Source organism: Marmota flaviventris, chromosome 17 (assembly GCF_047511675.1).
Source record: "Marmota flaviventris isolate mMarFla1 chromosome 17, mMarFla1.hap1, whole genome shotgun sequence".
In the NCBI taxonomy this organism is placed as follows: Eukaryota; Metazoa; Chordata; class Mammalia; order Rodentia; family Sciuridae; genus Marmota; species Marmota flaviventris.
In genome coordinates, this window is record NC_092514.1 from 58,857,208 (window position 1) to 58,879,505 (window position 22,298).

General features: G+C 51.2%; 2 protein-coding genes across 9 annotated transcripts; one reads left to right on the forward strand and one right to left on the reverse strand.

Moving 5' to 3' along the window:
* The first annotated feature begins 7,769 nt into the window (after positions 1 to 7,769).
* Positions 7,770 to 15,377, forward strand: Atxn7l3 (ataxin 7 like 3). 6 transcript variants are annotated; one of them, XM_027947129.2, is made up of 13 exons: positions 7,770 to 7,960; positions 9,310 to 9,420; positions 9,714 to 9,846; positions 10,057 to 10,228; positions 10,384 to 10,481; positions 10,667 to 10,689; positions 10,991 to 11,057; positions 11,209 to 11,294; positions 11,699 to 11,767; positions 12,031 to 12,074; positions 12,338 to 12,409; positions 12,502 to 12,659; positions 12,764 to 15,377. In XM_027947129.2, the coding sequence occupies exons 2-13, from the start codon at positions 9,370 to 9,372 to the stop codon at positions 12,910 to 12,912; spliced, it is 1,122 nt and encodes a 373-aa protein (XP_027802930.1). In that variant the 5' UTR covers positions 7,770 to 7,960; positions 9,310 to 9,369; the 3' UTR covers positions 12,913 to 15,377. The 6 variants fall into 6 exon arrangements, with proteins under 6 accessions (XP_027802930.1, XP_071459536.1, XP_071459535.1 ...); XM_071603435.1 differs by lacking the exon at positions 7,770 to 7,960 and adding an exon at positions 8,115 to 8,396; XM_071603434.1 differs by lacking the exon at positions 7,770 to 7,960 and adding an exon at positions 8,417 to 8,891.
* A 79-nt stretch (positions 15,378 to 15,456) lies between these two features.
* Positions 15,457 to 19,492, reverse strand: Tmub2 (transmembrane and ubiquitin like domain containing 2). 3 transcript variants are annotated; one of them, XM_027947143.3, is made up of 4 exons: positions 19,376 to 19,492; positions 18,766 to 18,825; positions 16,904 to 17,470; positions 15,457 to 16,664 (listed from the first exon to the last, which is right to left on the reverse strand). In XM_027947143.3, the coding sequence occupies exons 2-4, from the start codon at positions 18,798 to 18,800 to the stop codon at positions 16,301 to 16,303; spliced, it is 966 nt and encodes a 321-aa protein (XP_027802944.1). In that variant the 5' UTR covers positions 18,801 to 18,825; positions 19,376 to 19,492; the 3' UTR covers positions 15,457 to 16,300. The 3 variants fall into 3 exon arrangements, with proteins under 3 accessions (XP_027802944.1, XP_027802945.1, XP_027802943.1); XM_027947144.2 differs by lacking the exon at positions 18,766 to 18,825 and having other exon boundaries at positions 19,376 to 19,491; XM_027947142.2 differs by lacking the exon at positions 19,376 to 19,492 and having other exon boundaries at positions 18,766 to 19,348.
* Positions 19,493 to 22,298: the final 2,806 nt, after the last annotated feature.

Sequence of the window (22,298 nt, forward strand, 5' to 3'; positions counted from 1 at the left end):
CATTTCTGGGAGAGGGAGGGTTTAGGGGGTAGATTTGGAACTTTTTTTAAATGGTCTTGATGTGTGTGGGAGAGAGAGTGAGTGAGTGTGTGTGTGTGTGTGTGTGTACGTGTGCACGTGTGCACGCGCACACGCTGTATATAGCATGAGTGCACCTGTGGGTGTGTTTGAGTGCGTGTAGAAGAGAGAAGGGGTCTGTCCTGGAGCCCACCTCAGTTTTTGTGAATCTGGAAAAGGGTTGGTGAGGGCCAGGGAGATGATGATCCCAGTGGGAACAGGCTGAGGCTGCCCTTCTCTGCATGTCTCCACTTTGCCTGGCCTCTGGTTCTATTTGGGGAGGGCACTGAAGCCACTCTTGATGCTTCCTATACAGTTTCCCTGTGCCAGGGTCATGTGCATCTGAGCTGCTGCTGGTCCCTACTGTCCAGCAGGAAGTCGGGAAGGGGCAGACAATGGTGTGAACCTTAAAGCTTTTCTTTGGTGGAAAAGGCCTTCTGGCTCATGTGAGGGGCCAGCCTGGCCACTCTGGGCTCAGAATCTGGGCATCAGGAAGTGTGTTGAGCTCTTATGTACACATCCCTAACTGCCTTCCCCCATGTCCTCTGGCCACCCCATTTCCTTTGATTTCTCAGGTCTGCTCCCCCTCTTCCTTTCCCCTCAACCTTATAGTTGGGAAAGGGGCTACAGAAGCTGCTTTCTGCAGCTGTCCCTTTAACCCTTGCCAGCCATCCCAAGTTTTTTGGTACCCTGATTCCTTGACTCTTAATAAGCCAAGCCACCTTATCTGTGGATTTAATTTTTGTTGTTGGCAGTTTTTACTAAATTGGTTTAAAAAAATTTTTTTTTTAAACAATCATGTCAGTGACCTATTTAATCGGGGCTTTGTGCTTCCCACCTTCCCCTCTGAATGAAAGCCAGGAATGGGGGAAGTGGGACCTCTGCCAAGGTGGTGGGGCAGAAAAGGTAAAGGGCCCCACCCCAGATAGGCTGTGGGTCTCTCAAATGAAAGCAGAGACAATCTGCTTTGCCTGGACCCTGGTGCTTGGATGGGGAGGCCTAGGGAGGGACACTCCCCACTCCCACTCCCCTTCCTTTATCCTGACCCAGGAATTAAGTACAGGAGTTTATAGGTTATTTCTTCCTAAGAACCCCTGCAAAGACCCCCCCACCCAACGTCCTTTATCTGAATGCCCCTGCACTATTATGTTTTAGTGGAATGTGTTTTCATTTAAAAATAACTTTGAACAGGACACTTTTCCTGTTTTAAAAATTGAAAAATTCTTACAGTACAGACAGGGCCATGGGGGTGGGGGTGTTGGTGCTGTAAGAGGTCGCTCTGAGTGCATTTTGGCACTGGGACGGGATGGCTGGGGTGGGAAGACCCCCATTCCCCCACCTTTTTTTTCTAATATTTAAGGAGTGTTTTGTAGGTTTCAACAACAACCACACTTGAATTTGTATTATGGGAGGTGGGAGGGAATGGCTTAGAGGTGTCTGCCTAAGCTTAAGGCCAACTGTGGAAGTTTTGTTTTCCCTTTTTTTTGTACAATAAAGTGAAAAACAAAGGTCTGACTGCTGTCTGGTCACTGGAATAAGTGAAAGTGGGTGGCAGGGGTGACCCAATAGGTCAGATAAACTCTTGAAGCTATCTTTTTTGCCCATCTTACATCATTTTGTGCTACTGTTTGGTTCTTTCTAAATTCAGTTGGTCCACCTGAGGTTGTCGGTCACGAAGGACTGACAACAAGTTTTGGGAACAAATGCATTTTCACCAGAGGGCACCGCCTTAGAAAATGAGGTGATAAACCACTGAGGTCAAGGGTTCATCCTGGGCATGCCAGCCCTCCTGGTTGGTGCAGGATTTATCAAGTAGTGTTTGGGGCACCCTCCCACGTTGAGCCCTCAGCTCCATCTGGGTTCAGCATGATTTCTTAACCATCCAGGCCTCTGATAGGAAGTGGCTGGGACAAGATGACTTGCCCTCTGCAGCTTATGGATGTCTGCTTTCCTGGGACAGGATTCTGTTGGGTTCCTGGAACAGCCAAGGGCTGCAACACAACCTCTGTCCAAAGACTCCACCCCTGACCCCTTTCCTGTTCTGGGCCAAACTTCCAAAACTTTCCCACTCACCATTCTCCTAAGGCTACTCTTTACAGTCAACAACATGTCCATCTTTACACCCAGTGGACACTTGCCTGTGTCCTGCTTTCTTGGTTTACCTCTGCCCTCCCTCCTCATTCTGTCCTAGGTGTTGCTGTCTCTCCCTTGAACCTCCTGCTAAAAAATATGAGTCCAGCCATATTTCCTGTCTCCTATATGCTTGCTTGCTTGCCCTCCCATCATAGTACAACAACACAGAGGCCCTCGCCAGATGCTAGCACCATAATCCTGGATGTCCCAGCCTCCAGAACCATGAGCCAAATAAAATTCTATTTTTGTAATTTACCCAGTCTGATATCCTGATACAGTAGCAGAAAATGGTCTAAAACACCACTCTTCTACAGAACTGTGTAGATATCTATGCATCCTCTGGGGTATCTCAGAAACACCTTGTACCTCGAGACCCAAAATAATCAACTATGTAGTCATTCAACCTAGAAACCAGAGTGTCAGCCTTGACTCCTCTCTCCCTCTTTCATTTTCATGTCCATCACCTGGACGTGTCCATTCCACTACCTAAATCTCTCTGAAACCTGTCTAGCCTGCTCACAACTGCCATTCCCATCCTAGTATCACCATCACCCAACTTCCGCAAAGACCTTTTTTTTTTTTTGTAATTTATTTTTTAGTTGGACACAATACCTTTAACTTATTTATTTATTTTTATGTGGTGCTGAAGATCCAACCAAGGGCCCTGCACATGCTAAGCGAACGCTCTACCACTGAGCCACAACCCCAGCCCTGCAAAGACCTTCTTAAACTGGTCTTCCTATTTGCACTCTTGCCCCCTACAGTTCATACTGCACACAGCAGCCAAAGTTGTCTTAAAAACAAATTTGGAGGGCTGGGGTTGTGGCTCAGCAATAGAGTGCTCACCTAGCATGTGTGAGGTGCTGGGTTCAACCCTCAGCACCACTTATGTCTAAATCAATCAATTAATTAATTAATTAAAGGTATTGTGTCCAACTACAACTAAAAAAATTTTTTTTTAAAAATTGGTGAGGGCTGGGGGTGTGGCTCAAGCGGTAGCGCGCTGGCTTGACATGCGGGAGGCGCTGGGTTCGATCCTCAGCACCACATACAAATAAAATAAAGATGTTGTGTCCACCGAAAACTAAAAAATAAATTAAAAAAAAAATTGGTGGGCTGGGCTGGGGTTGTGGCTCAGTGGTAGAGCGCTCGCCTTGCATGTGTGAAACCCTGGGTTCAATCCTCAGCACCACATAAAAATAAATAAAAAAAAAAATTGGCGGGCTGGGGATATAACTCATTTGGTAGAGTGCTTGCCTCACATTGACAAGGCCCTGAGTTCAATCCCCAGCACCATAAAAAAAAAAAAAAATGGCTGGGTGGGTGGGTTGCTGTACACACCTTTAATCCCCAGTGACCAGGGAGGCTAGTGCAGGAGAATGCAAATCCAGTCTGGGCAATTCAGTGATATCCTGGCTTAAAATAAAAAAGGGCTGGGATATACCTCAATGATAGAATGCTCCTGTGTTCAATCCTAATACAAAAAAAAAAAAAAAGCTAGGCAGTGTGGTGCACACTGTAGTCCCAGCTCTTGCAGTGCTGAGGTAGGAAGATCACTTGAACACAGGAGCTCAATGCCAGCCTGAGCAACATGTGAGACCCCATTCTCAAAAACAAAAAACAAAACCAAAAACCTCTGATCACTTCATGTGAGACCCCATTCTCAAAAACAAAACCAAAAACCTCTGATCACTTCAGTTTTCTTCAGATTACTCTGGTACTTAAAATTTACCATGGCCATAGAGGATGGACCCTGCATCCTCTCTTTCCTTTTGCTCCACTCTTCCTAATCATTCACAGTGATCCAGATAAGTGATCTTTCTTTTGTTTCTTGAGCATGCCTACCACAGGGTCTTTGTACTTCTCATACATACAACTGGTTTTCTCATCTTTTAGGCCTCAGCTCAAATGTTACCTGACAGATAGGCCTTTCCCAACAAGCCTCCCAAAGAGGCCTCCTCCTACATCTCCTTGTTTGTTTACTGGTCTATTCTATCTCCCAAAGGAAATACTTTACTTTCTTGTTCATTGCAGTAATCCCACCACTTAAAACTGCCCAGCATATATATGATAACCAAGAAAAATGGTCTGAATGAATGACTAAGTATGGCCCACAGGTCCAGGATGGGGGGTCTGCTGCTCCTGCTGGGCTCTCTGCCCCAATTCCAGCCAGCCACATTAGCCCTCTATGCTTCAAACATACCACCTTCTCTTCTAGGGTCCATACACATGCTGTTCTCTCTGCCTAGTTAATTCAGAGTACCACTTAAAGAACCACTTCCTCTGGGGGGAGAGGGGGGCCCTGAACCCCAACAAAAAAAGGTCTCCATGTCATGTTTCTTTGGCAGCCTGGACCTGGATGGACACCTTCATACTCAAGACTTGATCTTCCAAGCCAGGTTTTGCTAGGCAATCAGCCCCATTAAGACAAGGTCTGTGTGACTCTCTTGTTGCTGTAACCCTAGGGCCTCACCCAGAGCCAGAACCAGATCAGTCCTTAGAGTTTATAAACTGGTGCTAACTGTGGAGACTGGGCCTGTGCCCAAAGAGGTCACCACTACAGAATAGCCCAGGCCACGCACCAAATAAACAGTAAGTCCAGTGGTAAAGAAGTTTGGTACAAGGGGCTGGGGATGCAGCTCAGTGGTTAAAGCACTTGTCTAGCATGTGCAAGGCCCTGGGTTCCATCCCCAGCAGCAGCAACACCACAACAAAAAAGTTTGGTATGACAATGGCCATGGATGGGGATATGAGGAAAAATTTAGGTAAAGAGAGAAGAGCCATGAAGGTTTCTTGGGCATGTGCAAATTCCTTAGGGGAGGACATTGTGGATATGTTTAGGTAAGAAACAAAGCAGCATCACTGGACTAGAGAATTCCTGAAAGAGAGGTAGAAGACAAGAGGTAAGGAAGGCTGAGGCCATGCTGTGTAAGTTCCTAAAGATATATCCTCTAGATCCAAGTTCAACCACCTTCTGAGTCTCTACAGGTTAGTCCCACAGTAACCCAATATATTCCAAACTGAACTTGTCCTCCTGAATCCTCTGCAGAGTTCCTCACTAGTTAAACACTGGTTAAAAGTGTTTTCAGGACCTTCTTCTCCTTTACCCCATACAGCTCAACCAGTAATGAAAACCTACTGCTTTTCAGAATGATAAACTTAAAGTGCAAGTCTGCTCAAGCAATTCCCTTGGAGGACTCCTCACTGCCTATAGGGTTAAAGCCCACAAACTCCTTGGTGCACACTTAGACCTGTATGATCTGGCCTGCTCACCTCCTGCAGTTCCCCCACCCATTCCTGTCCCCAAAAGTCCCAAGAGTGATCCCTATTCTGAAGCTCACTGTTGGGATATCTAATGCTGTCTTGACCTTCTGGTTCACCTTCCCCTGCAAGAAGCCTTTCTTTAGGGCCAGCTGCAGTGGCACACTCGGGAGGCTGAGAGTTCAAAGCCAGCCCCAGCAACTGTGAGGCGCTAAGTAATTCAGTGAGACCCTGTCTCTAAATACAAATAGGGCTGGAGATGTGGCTCAGTGGTAGACTGCCCCTGAATTCAATCCCCGGTACACCCCGCACCCCTCCCCCCCCCCCAAAGCCTTTCTTGACCAATTCTCTTACATCCTTTGTTGCTTCTTTCTGGCCATCTCTGAACTCTGTGCTTATCTTTTTTGTTTTTAATCACACTATTATGCAATTATTTTCCGACAAATCTACCTACCTATCCTACTAGATTGTACGCTTCTTGAAGAAGCACACTGTCATATTTCATATTTGTATCCCAGCACCCGCAGCGCATTAAGACTGACAGCTAAACCGGAAGGGGTGGCCCACGCCTGCAATCCCGGTGGCTGGGGAGGCTGAGGCAAGGAGGATCTAGAGTTCAAAGCCAGCCTCAACAAAAGAGAGGTGCTAAACAACTCAGTGAAACCCTGTCTCTAACTAAAATACAAAATAGGGCTGGGGATATGGCTCAGTGGTCGACTTCCCCTGAAGTTCAAGCCCTGGTACCAAAAAAAGAAAGAAAAAAAGAATAACAGCCAAGATTTATCAAGCATTTACACTGACCTACATATCTCAGGCACTGGCTTATTAATCCTTATGGTTTTTATACCCACTGACAATGTTAGAAACTGAGGTACAGGGAATTCACTTGCCAAATCCATTGAGTTAAATTCAGATCCGACTCCTTGGAAAACTAAGATCCAATCATGGTCTCAAATATGTGATTTCAGACTTTAACCCTATCTCCTGAGGGAAGAGGGCTGTCACACAATCATTCTAGGGCAATAGACAAGATTGATGGAAATGCCAGTCTAGGCATCTGCTGCGGCTGAGAAAAGGTCCGTTCGTCCGGAAAGGTAAAGGGGACTAAAAGCGTGCGGAATGTGCACTCCCTCACACCCCGGTGAGTAGCAATGAGTCGGAGGAAGGGTCGGAGGAAGGGTCGGGCCAGTGTCAGGGAGGCAGGCTGACACTGGGGGGTCCAGTTTGAGTTCCGGAAGCAGGAAGGGCGAGCAGGTGTGGGATCTAAATTAGGATGAGAGCTGAAAAGGCGCTTCTCTCAGAAGAGCGCAGCTCGGCCTCCGCCCTCAGCGGCGGACCCTCATCGCGGGAGCTAGCTTGTAGGTTCACAGGCCTGGAGTGGGCTGAGACCCGCCCAGAAACCGGGAGAACGAGCGTGAACGAGCCTCTCGGGCTCCAAGGGTTTTCTGCCCTGAGGTCCTAACTACGCCCCACTTCAAATCCGTCCTCTTCTTAGAAGTGGCTGCACGCCTCGGGGTAAAAGTGGGGAGCGGAATGGAGGGGGGGGGGAGGAAAGAGCGGGGAGCCCCGAGGGAAGGGCGGGGGAGCCTGGGCCGGAAGGCGTCCCAGGCTCGGCTGGGAGCCGGCGCTCTCTTTCGACGCCACCCGCTGCCCCCGCCCCTGAGCCGGCCGGGACCGCACAACGTCTCCGCCCCCAGCGCACCGCGCACCTCACCTTGAACGCTGCCCCACCCACCCCCGTCCTATTGGGCCTCCGGTGCCGAGACGACACAGCGATTGGCTGGGGTGGTCTACGAAGGCCCCGCCTATTTCTCCGCCCCCGGCCCTGTCCGCCGGTACTTTGGACGGCGGCGTGGCGCCCCTCCTCCCCTCCCGGTCCCCGCCCCCTGGAGCAAATGCTGCCGAGCTGCGGCCGCGGGGCAGATGCACGCGCTCGGGCCCTTCTAGCAGGCGCGAGCCGTCGCTGGGCGCGCGAAAGCGAAAGAAGGAAGTGGAAGGGAGGGCGAGGGCGGGGTGTTGAGGAGGGGCGGGAGGAGGAAGAGGAGGAGGTTGGAGCGCGCTCGCGCCTGGCCTCGCGCCCGCGCGGAGGGAGGGGGAGAGGGGAGCGCGCGCGCACGCTCGCGTTCTCGCTCGCTCCATCCATCCATCCTCCGGTCGCGGCACGCGCGCGCGCTCCGGGCTCGCGCCGCACCCCCCGCCCGGGAGAGGCGGGCTGGAGTGGGGGGCGGGGGGAGGGGCGCGCGGACGGCGCGCGGACTGCGCGCGGGCGGGGTGAGGTGAGGAGGAGGAGGCGGCGACGGGACGAGAAGGGAGGGGAAGGGGCCATGGCCGCCCGGTGAGGCGGCGAGGCGGGGGGGCGGCCCGACCCCCCGGCCCCGGGCCCTGGGCCCCGGGGAGAGGCGAGGACGGACCGACGGACATGGGGCTCCGGAGCAGCCGCCGCCGCCGCCGCCGCCGGAGGACGCGGCCCTGAGAGGCCGCCGGGCCCCGGCGCGGCCCCCCGGGCGGGGTGAGTACGGGACGGAGACGGGAACGGGGGAGGGGCCTGTGGGGGGCGGGGGGCGGGGCCCGAGGCGGGGCTTGGGCCCCCTCCCCCCCAGGTCTGGGTCAGCGCCCCTTCCCCTCCCCCCGGGCCGACGCGGAAACGCCCGGCTTCCCCCGGCTTCCCGGCCCGGCTCGGGCCCCCTGCTCTCCCCCTGGCTGGGTCCCCCTTGGGCGGGGCAGGGCCGGCCGGGGAGGGGGCGCGGGGCCTTTGTTAGGGAGCCAGGCCCCAGCCCCCGGGACAATAGACACCCTCCTGGACTCCTCTCCCTGGCCGGCCGGGGCTGTCGGCAGGCGGGGACCAAGAGGGGCCGGGACGCGTCCCACTCTGCCCACTCTCTGGGGGTCGGTCTGTCCCGGCCCGGCGCCGGCCTCGGGCGGCTCGACTCTCCTCCCCCCAGTCGGTATGATGCAGCAGCAGTGCCGCAGGGACGGGGGAAGAGCCGCGGCCCGGCCTCCTACCCTTCCCAGTGCCCCTGGCTCGTTTGTCAGTCCCCACCCCACTCTAGGCCGGCAGCTCCTTAAACTCGTACCCACCGTTCAGAGGGGCCCCCGGACTGTGGGCACTGTTTCTGAATCCTTTGGTGGGGGTTTCTGGACTTTGGGGCTCTTGGAGAGACTTCCGGGCTGGTCCTGAGGGAGGGAGGGTGTTATCTAAAAGAAGAACAGGTAAGGGGAGTGCCCACTCCTCTAGTGCTAGCCCACAGGGCTGTACCCCCTTCTGCTCCAGGTGGCTGGAAATGCCCCTTTGACTCTGCTTGTCTGAGCTCTGCTCGTCTCCATGCAGTGGCAGGCTTATTTCAAGGGAAGACAGTGGGGTGAAGGTTGTAGGGTCCTAGGGCCATTCCTACTTCTGGTAGCAGTACCCCCCCAAGTGGACATCCTGGCTGAAAGCAGAGGTGACTCTGAGGAGAGCCTTTAGGGAAGGGGGTGTCTTTAGGATTCTGTGCAGTTCTTTGCCACACCCTGTGGGTTTGCTTTGAGGCCTTAGAGTTCCTTCTCCTCCCCCTGCTGCATTGCACCATGGGTATCAAAGAGGGGTTTGAGTTTTGGGGACCTGGGGTGAGCTGCTGCCTCCTAGAAACCCAGACTCTGATTGGCAGTAGAGACCAGGGCCTGATCTCAGGCCTGGGAAGGACTAGGCTACCTCTGGTTTTTAGTCTCTGAGGGACTACCCAGGCTTAGTGGTCCTGGGCCTTGGGGAGGGAGATACTCTGATGCCAGGATTAAGCCCTGGGCAGTGAGGTGAGGAGGGGAAGTGGCAGTCTTCAGAGATACCTTGTACTCACATCAACACCCCCATCCCCATGTGTACAGCCGTGTTGCCGCCCGCTGTGCTATGAGCAGTCAGAGCACCGTCTCCACAAGAGTTTACAAATGAAAATGGAGGAAATGTCTTTGTCTGGCCTGGATAACAGCAAACTAGAGGTGAGGGCTCCCCCACGTGTGCCTCTAGTTCTTTCTCTTGATGTCTCTACGTCGCTATATCTGGCATCCACGCCAAAGAGGAATTTGGATAGTCAGCCTTGTTCCTTAAAGGGAATAGCCAGCTCTAAAGACCCAACAATCGGGGAAGAAGAAAGAATTCAAAATCAAGATGGGGAAAATGGCAAAGAAAGCATGGTATTTGGCCAGGGCCAGGAGATTTGGTTGGCGAGAGTCACTGGCAGTCCAGAGGGCTGTGACTCTTGTGACTGTGGATATTTTCCCCTGGGGCTCAGGCCATCGCTCAGGAGATATATGCGGACCTGGTCGAGGATTCTTGTTTGGGATTCTGCTTTGAGGTACACCGAGCTGTCAAGTGTGGCTACTTCTTCCTGGACGACACAGACCCTGATAGCATGAAGGATTTTGGTGAGCTTCAGGGTAGAAGGAGAGTAGTCTAGCTAGCCCTGCCCAAAGAATGCATGGAGGGTTCTTGTCTGGAAACTGCCCTAGATGTGGATCCTGGAGCTCCTGCTAGTTTAGGCAGGGGGTTTTGAAGAGGCCATGGGACCACGTATGGGTGGGTACAAGGAGAGGGTTCCCTGCCCACCCTGATCGCCACGCCTCTCCTGTCCCCAGAGATCGTGGACCAGCCCGGGTTGGACATCTTTGGACAGGTATTCAACCAGTGGAAGAGCAAGGAGTGTGTTTGCCCCAATTGCAGCCGCAGCATTGCCGCCTCCCGCTTTGCTCCCCATCTGGAGAAGTGCCTGGGAATGGGGCGGAACAGCAGCCGAATCGCCAACCGCCGGTGAGGATAGAACTAGAGCTGCTCATCTTTTTCATCCTGTAGGCCCCTAGGGCATTTGTAGAATATAGAGGGTGGGTTGTTCTTGACCCCAGATGTTCCACAGTACCTTTAAAAGTTGTAGGCACCATAACCTTTTTCTCCCCTACCTTTGGCAGGATTGCCAATAGCAACAACATGAACAAGTCTGAGAGCGACCAAGAGGATAATGATGACATCAATGACAACGACTGGTCTTATGGCTCGGAGAAGAAAGGTGTTTGGGGACCTGGGGAGTCTTGGGGGACACTGGGATGAGGTGGACAAGCAGGAATTGAGTATACGTTGATCATAATTACTGTTATAAATAAGGGGGGGAGTGTGTTTTTGCATTTTTTAAAAATAGTCTTAGATTGAAGACTTTTTAAAGTAACCTTGCTTTATATCCTTTCACCCTCACAGCCAAGAAAAGAAAATCAGACAAGGTGAGAGCCGGGGCGAGCATGGGGGAAATTTGGGTGAAGGACAGATACCCTCCCCTTTGGGCAGGGAGTCCTCAGGTGTCTTGACTCAAGTCTGAGGTCACTGGTCACCTCTGGGTTTGGGGATGAGGGTGTGTCTGTGGTGGGCAGGGAGGCAACAGAGGCCTTGGCATGGGGGAGGAAATAATAGGCAGACAGGCCTCTTAATGGGGGAGAAGAGTAGGAATTTGAGGATATTCTTTGTCAAATCTTTTTTCCTTCCCTGGGTTCTCGGCTCCCCCTTATCGTTGCCCTTTCCCCAAAGCTATGGTATCTCCCATTCCAGAACCCCAATTCCCCTCGAAGATCCAAGTCTTTAAAACACAAAAATGGTAAGTGGGGCTGGAGCAACAGGGTTGCTGCTAGCTGTGTCTTCTGGGATTCATTGTGGGGCTGGGGTGGAGGGAGAGGTGGGGGATAGGGGTGTGGAGGGAGGGCCTATGATCCTTCTGTCACCCCCACTTCCTCTCTGGTTATTTTCAGGGTTCTCTGTCTGTACCTCTGCATCAAACACCCTTCCCCTTCTTTTTTCTTCTTCAGGGGAACTTAGCAATTCGGATCCTTTTAAGGTGAGTATAGGCTGCCCCCCTTATGCTCTTCCTCATTGTCTTTACGAGGTGGTTGGGATTTGGATAAGTAGGATCAGAATGTTGACAGCCAGAAGCATTAGTTGGGCTGTTTGAATCTTGTGTTTATTCTTTCTGCGTCCCACTCCCTTATATGTGTACAGGTGGAATGAAAGGACTCAATGGGAAAAACTGTTCTATCACAGAGGCAGGAATAGGAGGGACTAATCCTCTGCTCCTTCGTGTGTGTGTGTGTGTGTGTGTGTGTGTATTTTACTGGGCATTGAATCCAGTACCTCACATGTGCTAGGCAAGTGCTCTACCACTGATGTACATCCCCAGTTTCTGTGCCCCCTTTTTGTCTGTGGCTTCTTTACTTCTCTGACCTGCACTTCTGGTTCTCACAGTATAGCAACTCAACTGGGATCAGCTATGAGACCCTGGGGCCAGAGGAGCTGCGAAGCCTTCTCACCACGGTGAGGAACTGGGGCTGGGGAGGCTGTTGGGAGTGGGCTGGAGCCACAGACAGGTCAAGACCCTGGAGGAGGCTGGTGACAGCAGTTAGAGCCATAGAATTCTTACTCTAGAAGTAGGTTTCCTGGCCCACAGAGGTCTGGACTGTATTGACACCCTGGGGCCATTTCTGCTTGTGCAGTCTATCCTTGATGCAGAAGGGAGCATCTAGTATCTAGAGTAGGTTTCCTTCCATCCCTCCTTTCAGCTTATATTCCTCTTCCAGCAATGTGGGGTGATTTCTGAACACACCAAGAAGATGTGCACAAGGTGAGCACAGAACCTAGAAAGGGGTTTGGGGCCCCTCCTGCACACTCATGCTGGTCATGTGTCAGGAGTACCCCTGGACTTGAGCAGTGGGGCTCCCGCCCTTTCCCTCCCTTCCTTCAATGATCAGGCCTTAGGCTTCCATCTGGGGTCTCTCCACTTACCCCTTCCCTGTCCTTTTGGCCTCTGCTGAGGGGAGGGGCTCTCCCTGAGTTCCTCAGGTCCTTCCCTATTTTGTCAGGGTCTGATAATTATGTCCCCACCAGGTCTCTGCGCTGCCCCCAGCATACGGATGAGCAGAGGCGAACTGTGCGGATTTATTTCCTCGGGCCCTCAGCGTAAGTGATCCTTTCAGAAGGTTGTGGGTTGTAGCAGGTTAGGATGGTGATGGTTATCCCTAAAACCCTTTTTTGACGCCTTCTCTTTCCAGAGTCCTTCCGGAGGTTGAGAGCTCCCTGGATAATGACAGCTTTGACATGACTGACAGCCAGGCCCTGATCAGCCGGCTTCAGTGGGACGGCTCCTCTGATCTCTCACCCTCTGATTCAGGCTCCTCCAAGACTAGTGAAAATCAGGGATGGGGTCTAGGTATGTGATACAGTTGGGTCCCAGGAATTTTCTGTCCACACTCAACCGATTGACACCTCTCTTGCCACAGCCCTATTGTCATCCCTTGTAACTTTTCTCTGCAGGTACCAACAGCTCCGAGTCAAGGAAAACCAAGAAAAAGAAATCCCATCTGAGCCTGGTAGGGACTGCTTCTGGCCTGGGCTCCAATAAGAAGAAGAAGCCAAAGCCACCGGCACCCCCAACGCCCAGCATCTATGATGACATCAACTGACTTGGGTGCAAGGGATAGCCTTTGGCTGAGCAGAGCCCTCTCTCCCAACCCCCACCCAGGTGGCATAGCCTGGCAAATGGACGGCTGCTGGGGGTTTGGGCTTGGGAAGTTTGGTGGGCCAGGCAGGCAGAGGATCCATTTATGCACCCCTGGGGGGTGTCAGGGTCCTCTGCAATAGAGCACGACCCCTCGGCGTGCAGGACTCAGACCTGGACTTATTATGCCTTGGACATAAGTTTGGTGGGGAGGCAGTTTTCCTATTTATTCTGTGAGTTACTGGATGTCCAGCTAGGCCAGGGGCCTGATCTGGACACTGTGCCAGTGCACTGCCTGTCCCCCACCCCAGGAACTGGACTAAGCCCTGCCGAGGGGCACTGTAGCTACCCGGGAGGCTGTGGGTTAGAAGCTGAGCCTGGAGGGGGCCTCCCCTGGCTGCCCTCAGCAATGTGAATGGGTCCGGTGCTTGGAGCTGAGGGGCAGGGCTGGGTGTGTCCTGTCTGTGTGCAGCATCCTATCAAGTGCCCCCAGTCCCAGGGGTGGCAGGCACAGAGTGCTGTCTGCTGAGGTAGGCGTCCAGAACTGCCGCCGCCTTCCCTGCCTCACAGGGCAGCCCTTTCCCCTCAATCCCCGTGGGCCTCCTTGGCAGCAGGAGCTGTCCTTTTGTTGTTGGGTGCCAGGAAAGGGCCTCCAGCCTCTACAGCTTCAAGGAATGGGAAGGGGAGGATAGGAGGAGGGAGCTGCGTATCAAAATAACTCCCCCCTTCAATCCCTCCCTGACCCAGGGCTGGTGAGGAGTGGGGCCCCAAGGTGAGAGGGAACGGTGCTGCTTTATTTGAAATGTTTTCTTACCTCATTCCCTGCCCCAGGAAGGGGCCCAGCCTCACCCTCCTGGGGTGGCCCCATGTTCCTCCTGCCCACCCTGCCCCACCGCCCTGCTGGGGCAGCCTGAGTTCCCAGCTGCTGCTTGCCACCCCTTCACCTTGACCAGCTTCAGTTCCTCTCAATGCTCCTGCCTCCAAAGCCTGCCCTGTTTCCCCTTCCTTCGCCGCTTTTAAGTTATTTATTCTGTATTTGTGGTTTGGGGCTCTGAGGAAAATCCTAATCTTGTGCCTCTCCCCTTTGCTAGGAGTAGGGTGGGAAGAGGGTGGTCTCTGTGCCCTGGATTGTCAGTGGAGAGGGAAGGGGTATCATTGCCTCTCTGGGACTGTCAAGCTAGTGTGCCCACCTGCCTGGTCTACATCCTGAAAAGATGTACCGTCCCACCTCCACGCGGGCAACACCACCCCCAGGAGCCGAGCTGGAGGACTGCAATCTGGGCTGGGAGCAGAGCTGACTGACACAGGGATGGAGTTGACCCTGAGCCGAATTATCTGGCACTTGCTGGACATGTCCCCTGCCCTTCTCCCAGGAGGAGCCACTCCCACATTTGGGTAGCTAGTACCCAGGACTGGTTGGACTGATTTGGGTTAGGGACCCTAGAGGGTTAAGGGAACAACAGAGATAGGGCAGCAATACCCTGTCTGGAACCCCAGTCTCCCCCTGGGGTGGTTCTGATTGTGGCTGATGCCTGGTTACGAATTGGTTTTTAACCCAAGCATTGTGATTATTTTTTAAAAAGCCAAACCAATTTTGGCAGGAGTTAGAATAAATCCTGGGGCCTGGGCTCCTCTGGTCTTGGCCCTCCACAGCCTTTTCCCTCTAAGGGGAAGCCAGAGGGTGAGGAGGATCTCAGCAGGCCTCCAGCCACTTCCAAATGAAGTTTTGGGAGTTGGTTGAAGGTGAAGGGAGGAAGGCCTAGGGCCACTCTCCCTTCTGAGAGGCAGCTGTAGCTCAGGCCCTAACATACCCTTTCCCCTCTGGCCTCCTGCTTTCCCCCTCTGGTCAGAGGAGGGAGAAGTGGGGAGTAGTTTGGGAACTGGTTTATCCACATAACCTTCCCCATTATTCCTTGGCCCACCCTCAGGGCAGAGCCCCCTGCCCAGGCTGGGTAAGAGATGGGCTTGGTCCAGCAGGGACCCTGAGGGAGCAAACCCCTTCCCTTCTGGGGAGAGTGCCCCCCCCTACCATGTAGTTGAACAGGGGCTAGGAGCTCCCCGCCCCCTCCCTCTAACAGCAGGCTATGTGGGTTTCAATTCCCATCCTCCCTGCCCCGGCTAGGTGTTGTCCGCCCTGTATCCTATCATGTGTCTGAGTGTGTGTGGGGGGGTTCTGTACTAATTTCCATGGCCGGTGGCTTTTCCTTCCATGCATCACTCCCCCCCGCATGCCCAGGGGCCACCCGCCTGGCATTACCGCATGCTGGGGTCATTGGGGGAGGGGGGTGGGGCTCACGCTGTCCTGTGGTCTTGAGATTTTTATTTTTGCATATGTAATCCATCCTGTACAGGTAGCTAACTTTGTAAACGCTGTGTATTCTCTCTGCCCCCATGGCTGCTGGTGTAAATAAACTGCATCTCCCGTTGGTAGCTTGGCCTACCCACCCTCATTACCATGTGCTGGGGGCAGAGCAAAGCCATTCTCAATGTCACAGAAAGAGGCTCCATAGCCACAAAATGGAACTTTTATTTAGTTAGACACTAACCCTCCATCCAAGTGTCCCAGAGGCAAGGGCCCAGGGCTGAGTGAAGCATACCCAGAATTCGTCCTTGGAAGTCAGGGTAGGATGCTGGCTGAAAGCCAGTGCTGTCTTGCTTACAGCCTTAGGCCTAGGGTAGCAGCAGCTGTGGCCTAGCCTCTCCCAATGCTAGGGGCTTGGCCTTGTGCCCCAACCCCCTTCCTGACTGAGCTCTGTAGAAGACTCTTAAAAAAAAAAAAAAGGAAAAAAAAAAAGTGCTTTGAAAAAAAGGGGGAACACCCTATTCCTGCTACAGGGGTAGAGGGAGGAGGTGGAAGCAGCTAGGTGCCTGTAGGGTGAGCTGGCACAACCTTCATCCCTGTCTCAAAAGACACTTGACTAAGGAATGGAAGGATACTCCAGGATCCCTACAGAAGTATGCCAGGGGTCATGCTGAGCTGCCCTGGCAGTGGCCTTGGGTGCTGAGGGATAGACATGCAAGATACAGGGAAGGGCTAGGGCCACAGCTGGGAGGGACTCAAAGCCTAGCCTTTCCATTCAGCTTGGCCTTTGGCTCTGAGTTCCTTCAGGATTCTAAAAGTATATGAAGGTGACATCCTTGTTTCTACCTGAGTTGTGCTTGCACAGGGGGGAATGTCTGTACCCCTGTGGACATAAGGGGAGGCCCCACACCTGCCTCCTGTGTCTTATGGATGGGGTGCCCACCACATCCTTTCCACCCCTCCCTCCCAGGCCCTTGGGCCCAGCTCTGGCCAGGAAAGTGGGGAGGCCATAGAGGAGGAAGACCATGCCTTTCATTTTCTCCCTATGTCCTTATCGTCCATACATCCCAAATATGAGGAAGCTGAAGAAGACTGTGACACCCACCAGGGAGACAGTAGCAGGTGCTGTGAAAAACTGACGGTAATTGATCCGGAAGTACCAGACTACACCCAAAAGCACTACAAACACGGGCACCATGAGACTGCCCACACTGATGCCAAGGCTGGGTGGCTCAGTGGCCGAGGGTGCCAGAGAAGTTGAGGGGCCTGTACCAGGTGCCCCTGGGGGTGAACGGTGGCAGTGAATCACACAGTTGTCAGTAATGTTCAGAGAACGCAGTGTGCGTGCTGGATCTTGTAGCAGGCGGCCCTGGTAGATCAATTTCATTTGGCTCTCCTGTCCAGGGAAATATTTGCTGAAAGGATGAAAAAGAAAGAGAGGCTGAGGCATAACAGGGCAAACGGGCCTGGACCAACAAAGGTGGGCAAAGGGAAAAACTGATGAGTAGATTTCTAAGGAAGTCTCCTCTCCACCCTTGGTAGGGGCCAAATTTTATGACCCCTTGCTGCTCTCAATTCTGCACCAGTCTCCTCAGAGGACGCAAAGCCTTGGGACATGGGACATGAGCAGCTTCCCACTTTTCAACCCACTCACCTCTTCAGGGCACCCACAGTGTCCTCTGGCCTGGCCACAGCCAGCTCCTCAGTATCATTGAGGAACTTAAGCCGAACGTTGATGAAGCTGGGGCTGGGAGAAAGGCAGGTGCTATCCTCAGATCTCAGCAGGGCTTCTGGACTGCTGTTCTCTGTGCCCACTTGTCTTTTGGACAGGCCTTGGATGTCAAGGAGATGCTCAAGACTGGACTCCACACCACCCCCAGCAACAGGTTCCCCTGTGGAGTCTCCTCCACCTTCGCCAGTCTCTTCAGTCTTCTCATCATTACCCTCTGATGGATGGGGAAGTTCGGTAGGCTCTGAGGTGTTCTGGCCTGCCACCAGCTGGTCCACATGCCCTAGGTGAAGGACGGATGTGTCGCCTGCTGACACAATAGTGCCCAGGAGCTGGTTGCTACCGCTGTCTGCTACGTAGGTAGAGAGCCAAGCTAGGACCAAGGCTAGAATCAGCACCACCACACCTGCCACCACCATCACCTCATTACCCACACCCTCAATGAGGGTGACATCAGGGAGCTCCATGGTCTGGCTGCTGACTGGGTCCACGCTGCAGGAACAAAGGGGAATAGCATCAGCAGAGCCAGAGGGGTTGCAATAAGGCTCCTAGTTTAAGTTTTGAACTAAGCCAGTCCTGAAAATAAGTGGAGTTCAATATTCTGGGGTGGGGGGGACGACAAACCTACACAAGGATCACATGTATTTCACTTTGTACTCTAGACTTCCAACCTCAAGCTAAGGACTTGGCCTTGGGCGCTATTAGAAAACTAGCTCACAGATGTCATGCCCACAATGAGCACAGATCATCAGCCTTCTCATCATTACCCTATGAGGAAAGCCTCATAACCTTGCTGCTGTGTCTCCTGCAACTGCTTTTTTTCTTTTTTCTTTTGGTCGTTGATGGGTAAAACATTTGCTTCTTTGAACTTGGAGTTTCTCTAGGATTTCTAACACTTAGTCAAGCAAATATGCCCCTTAAACAGCCTCCAACTTAACTTCTGAGAGACTAAAAAGCCTGAAATACTTTATTTTGGAGCTCCTCTGGAGGTGTTATACAGTCACCCTTGTTGGACTGTCTCATAAGAGCCCCATCTCTTTCATTGTCACAGTTCATACCCAAATGTCAGGGGCCAAAGAAAACTAATCTACTGTCAACAGAAGAGTTAGATTACCCTAAAGGGACAATTCTTTAGGAGCCATAAGCAAACAGTAACTCTGCCTCCTCTCAAATTCTCTGACAGGCCCTGGGGAAATCGTATGGGACAAACATCAGAAACACTACCCTTCTGGGTCACTGAGGGCTCACAACTGCAAAAACCGCTGTCTACATGTAACTGATTTGGAAATGATTCCACAACAGCTCTCACTATCACTAACTCAGTCTCTCATATTGTGAAGGTTCTCACTCTGCAGTTTCTTACACGGGAAGGATTTCTGCTTGGTCCTTGGAATACCTACTTCTTCCCTTGGAGAATCTGTTTTCACAGCTGTCCCTGGGCAAATCCATCTGACGATTATCATTATCAGACTATTCTCACAGCACCTATAAAATTTCATTATACTTATCTACCGGTCCATTTATTAGACTTCTAGAACACAAGGCTCACATGTATTTTTCTCTTTGTACTTAAGAGCCTAGCATAATGCCACCGTAGTTACTTCAAAAAGAGTTGTGGAACATATCAACATCTGAAGAGTTTACACATCCTGACTTAATAGACTGACCCTGAAGTCAGAAAACAAAACGAAACTATAATCTTGTCTCTTACTGGCCATGTAACCTCGATCATCTTTCCCAGAGACTTAGCCTTCTCATCAGTAAAATGGGTTAAAAATAGTACCTACCTCATAAGGTTGTTTTGAAGATGACGTGAAATCATTGAAGCAAAATAATCAGCACAGTGCCTGGCACATTGCAAATGTTCAATAAACAAATGGTAGGAATTATGTATCACTCCCACAATTAACCCCCGACAGTAAGAAGGTTAATGCCATTAACCGTGGTTTACAGAAAAGGAAACTGCGGCGGAGAGAGACGAGAACGACTGGCACAGACACAGGGAACTGTCGTGGGGAAGGGCCGGGTAGGATCCCAAGTCTTCTGCCTCGGAGGCCTTTGCTTTCTCCTCAGCCTGTGAGCCACCCTGACCACGGTAAGGAGGGGTCCCGGACCCTGCCTTTTCTGAGGCAGACTCCGCGTCTGGGCGGTCTTATTTTCGCGGCAATGGAGTGAAGTCCATGAGCCCCAGAAGCCAAAGGGCTACCGGGTCCAGGCCGCAGAGCTCAAGCCCAGATCTCTCAGTCGATGATGGAGAGGGGTCACAAACCGTCCACACCCCTCAAACTTCGGGGCGGGGCTGGGGAACTAGGGGCGGGGCTTGAGGGCGCGGGGAGTCATGGGAAATTAAAAGGAACTTGGACTGGTACTATGCTTGGATAGGAAGAAGGTCCTCACCTGAAAAGTCCAGGCTAAATGTTTTGACTTCACCAGGACAACCCCTGGACTCGTCTTCCCGTTCGGGCCGGGGGAGGGGCGGGCAATCCTCAATTTTGCTCAGGGTCCGGTCTCTTCCGGCCTTTCCCGGAAGCTGTTAAACTAGGGACAGGAAGTCCCTCCTCCGCGCCTTACACTGATGACGCAAAGCTACGTAAGGTGGGCTGACGTAAACGTATTCTTTAAATAAAAGGGACAGGTTTCTCAGAGGAAAGAGGGGCGGAGTCATTGTTGGCGGGATCGTGGCCCTCCCTGCATGGCACGCCTGGTGGGCGGGGCCTTAGGCTGTCGGGGAAAAGAGGCAGTGCCAAGAGGGGAGGAGTGAGTTGAGGGAGGTGTTTGAGAAAGGGGCGTGGTTTCCCTTCTGGAAGGTTTTCTCTGGTTGGCGCTACTGGGTAAAGAGGTTTCCCGCTTCCGGGCTGATGGGATTCATTACTCCTCTGCAACGTGCTCCAAATTCTAGGATAGTGGGATCAGTTAGGTCTGGTCTTTCTGATCTCCAAGAATTCCTCTATGAGTCGGAGCACGCCAGCTGCTTGGAAGGCTGGTAGAAGGGTCGCAAATTTGAGGACAACCTGAGCAACTCAGGGAGACCCTGTCTCAGAATAAAAAAGGAAAGGGTCGGAGATGTAATTCAGTAGTAGAGCGCCCTCAGCTCTGTATTAGTCAGGAAAACATACAAGGAGACAAGTTATTTGTCATCCAGTGCATGAAGAGTGCGGTCCAGATAGTGTGGGACCTTGATAATTTCGGGAAAGCACTTCAGGGACAAAGATTCAGCGCAGTCTTAAGGCCCAAGAAAAGCAGGAACCAAAAAAAGAAAAATTTCAACTTATAAGAATTTTTCCAATTTATTTTTTTTTCTAAAGACATGCTGGGGGATTTTGTTTTATGATGGACTATTTTTCCTTTTTTTTTGTGTGTGTGTGTGGTCCCGAGGATTGATCGTTGGGGTGCTTAACCATTGGGCAACACCACCAACCCTTTGTTTGTTTTTGGTACTAGGGATTGAAACCAGGAACACTTAAACACTAAGACACATCCCCAGCCCTTTTTATATATTTTATTTACAGACAGGGTCTAGCTAAATTGCTGAGGCTGGCTTTGAACTTGCGATTTTTTTAAAATATGATAATTACTCATAATGTAAAATTTACAATTTTAGCTGAAAGTGTATCTCGGTGGTAGAGTGGATTCCTGGCATGTTTGAGGCCCCTGAAAAAATTTTTTTTTCATCCCAGCACTGGATATTTTTTTTAACATGTATACATGTCGAGTTAAAACTTTTTAACATGTATACTTCAGTGGTATTGAATACATCCACAACATTATGCACCCATCACGACTACTGTCCATTTGCTGCACCTATTAAATAGTAACTCCCCATTCCTCCTCTTTCTCTAGTCTGTTTTTTATCTGTAAATTTGCCTATTCGATTTTGCTCACTTAAGAGAAATCATGTAATATTTGTTCTCCCCCAACCCCAGTTTTCTTTTTCTTTCTTTTCTTTTTGAGATGAGATCTGCTATGTTGCCCAGGCTGGCTTTGAATCTCTTTTTCCAACTATCCAAGTAGTAGCAGGGATTATAAGCATATGCCACAAGCATATGCCACTGTGTCCATCAAGTTCGTTGCTTTCTAAGATTAAATAATATTCCACTGACTGTATATACCATATTTGGTTTATCTATTCATCTGCTCGTGGACATTTGGGTCATTTCTACCTTTTGGCTATAGTGAATCATACTATTATGAACATTATTATACAAGTATCTGAGCTTTTTTTTTTTTCTCCGCCATGCTGGGAACTGAACTCAGGAGAGTTCTACTACTGAGCTATGTCCCCATGCCTTTTAATTTTTTATTTTGAGACAGGGTTTCACTAAATTGCCATGGGTGGCCTCAAACTTGTGATCCTCTTGCCTCAACCTTCCAAATTGCAGAGATTATGAGGTATGTGCTACCACACCTGGCTTGTATCTGTTTGAGTCCCTGCTTTCACTTCTTTGGTCTGGCTTTTTTTTTTTTTTTTTTTTCTCCTCCTCCTAGTGGTGAGGATTGTAACCAGGGGCTTGGACTTGCTAGGCAAGTACTGTACCAATGAGCTGCACTCTGAGCCTTTCTTAAAATTTTGAGACAAGGGCCTCACACATCCTACACAAGTTGATAGAGATGCTATTACTAAGTTGATAGAGATGGCCTTGAACTTGCCAGCCTCCTTTCTCAGTGTGAGAGTTTGAGGAGTGTGTCCAGCAAAAGAAGAAGAGGTAGCTGACTTAAAGGTGTCTTGAAAGAGGGGCTTTTAGGGTTGGGTTTTGGGGGTGGAGAAATTGCAAGAGGAAAGCGAGAAAAGAAGTAGGCTTCTTTATATAAAAATATAACAATTCTATATATAAACATGTTTCTATTTCTTCTATATAAATATAACAATTATATTTAAAACTAAGCTTTTTGTTTTTGTTTGTTTCATTATCAGGGATTGAACCCAGGGGTGCTTAACCACTGAGACACATCCAGAACCCTTTTAATCTTTTATTTTGAGACAGGGTCTCACTGAGTTGCTTAGGGCCTCCTTAAGTTGCTGAGTCTGCCATGTGACCAGCGCTGGCTTCATAAAAGAAGGTTCGATTCATGAGTAAATGCTAGGGAGTTTTAAATTAAGGAGACGAGACTCTTATTGCCTTTAACACCAGCTCCTAGATGGCTTCTCCTAGCTCCTGCCTCCAGCCACCTAATGCTGTAGCGGGGTTTACAGAAGAGACTAGCGAGAAAGAGAGAACACGCCAGGGAGTGGATTTTTATTGGGGAACAAAAAATTCCAGGGAAAATCCCATCCAGTGAAGGTTAAGGGGGGGGCAGCATCCCAAGGTCAGGGGCGACGATT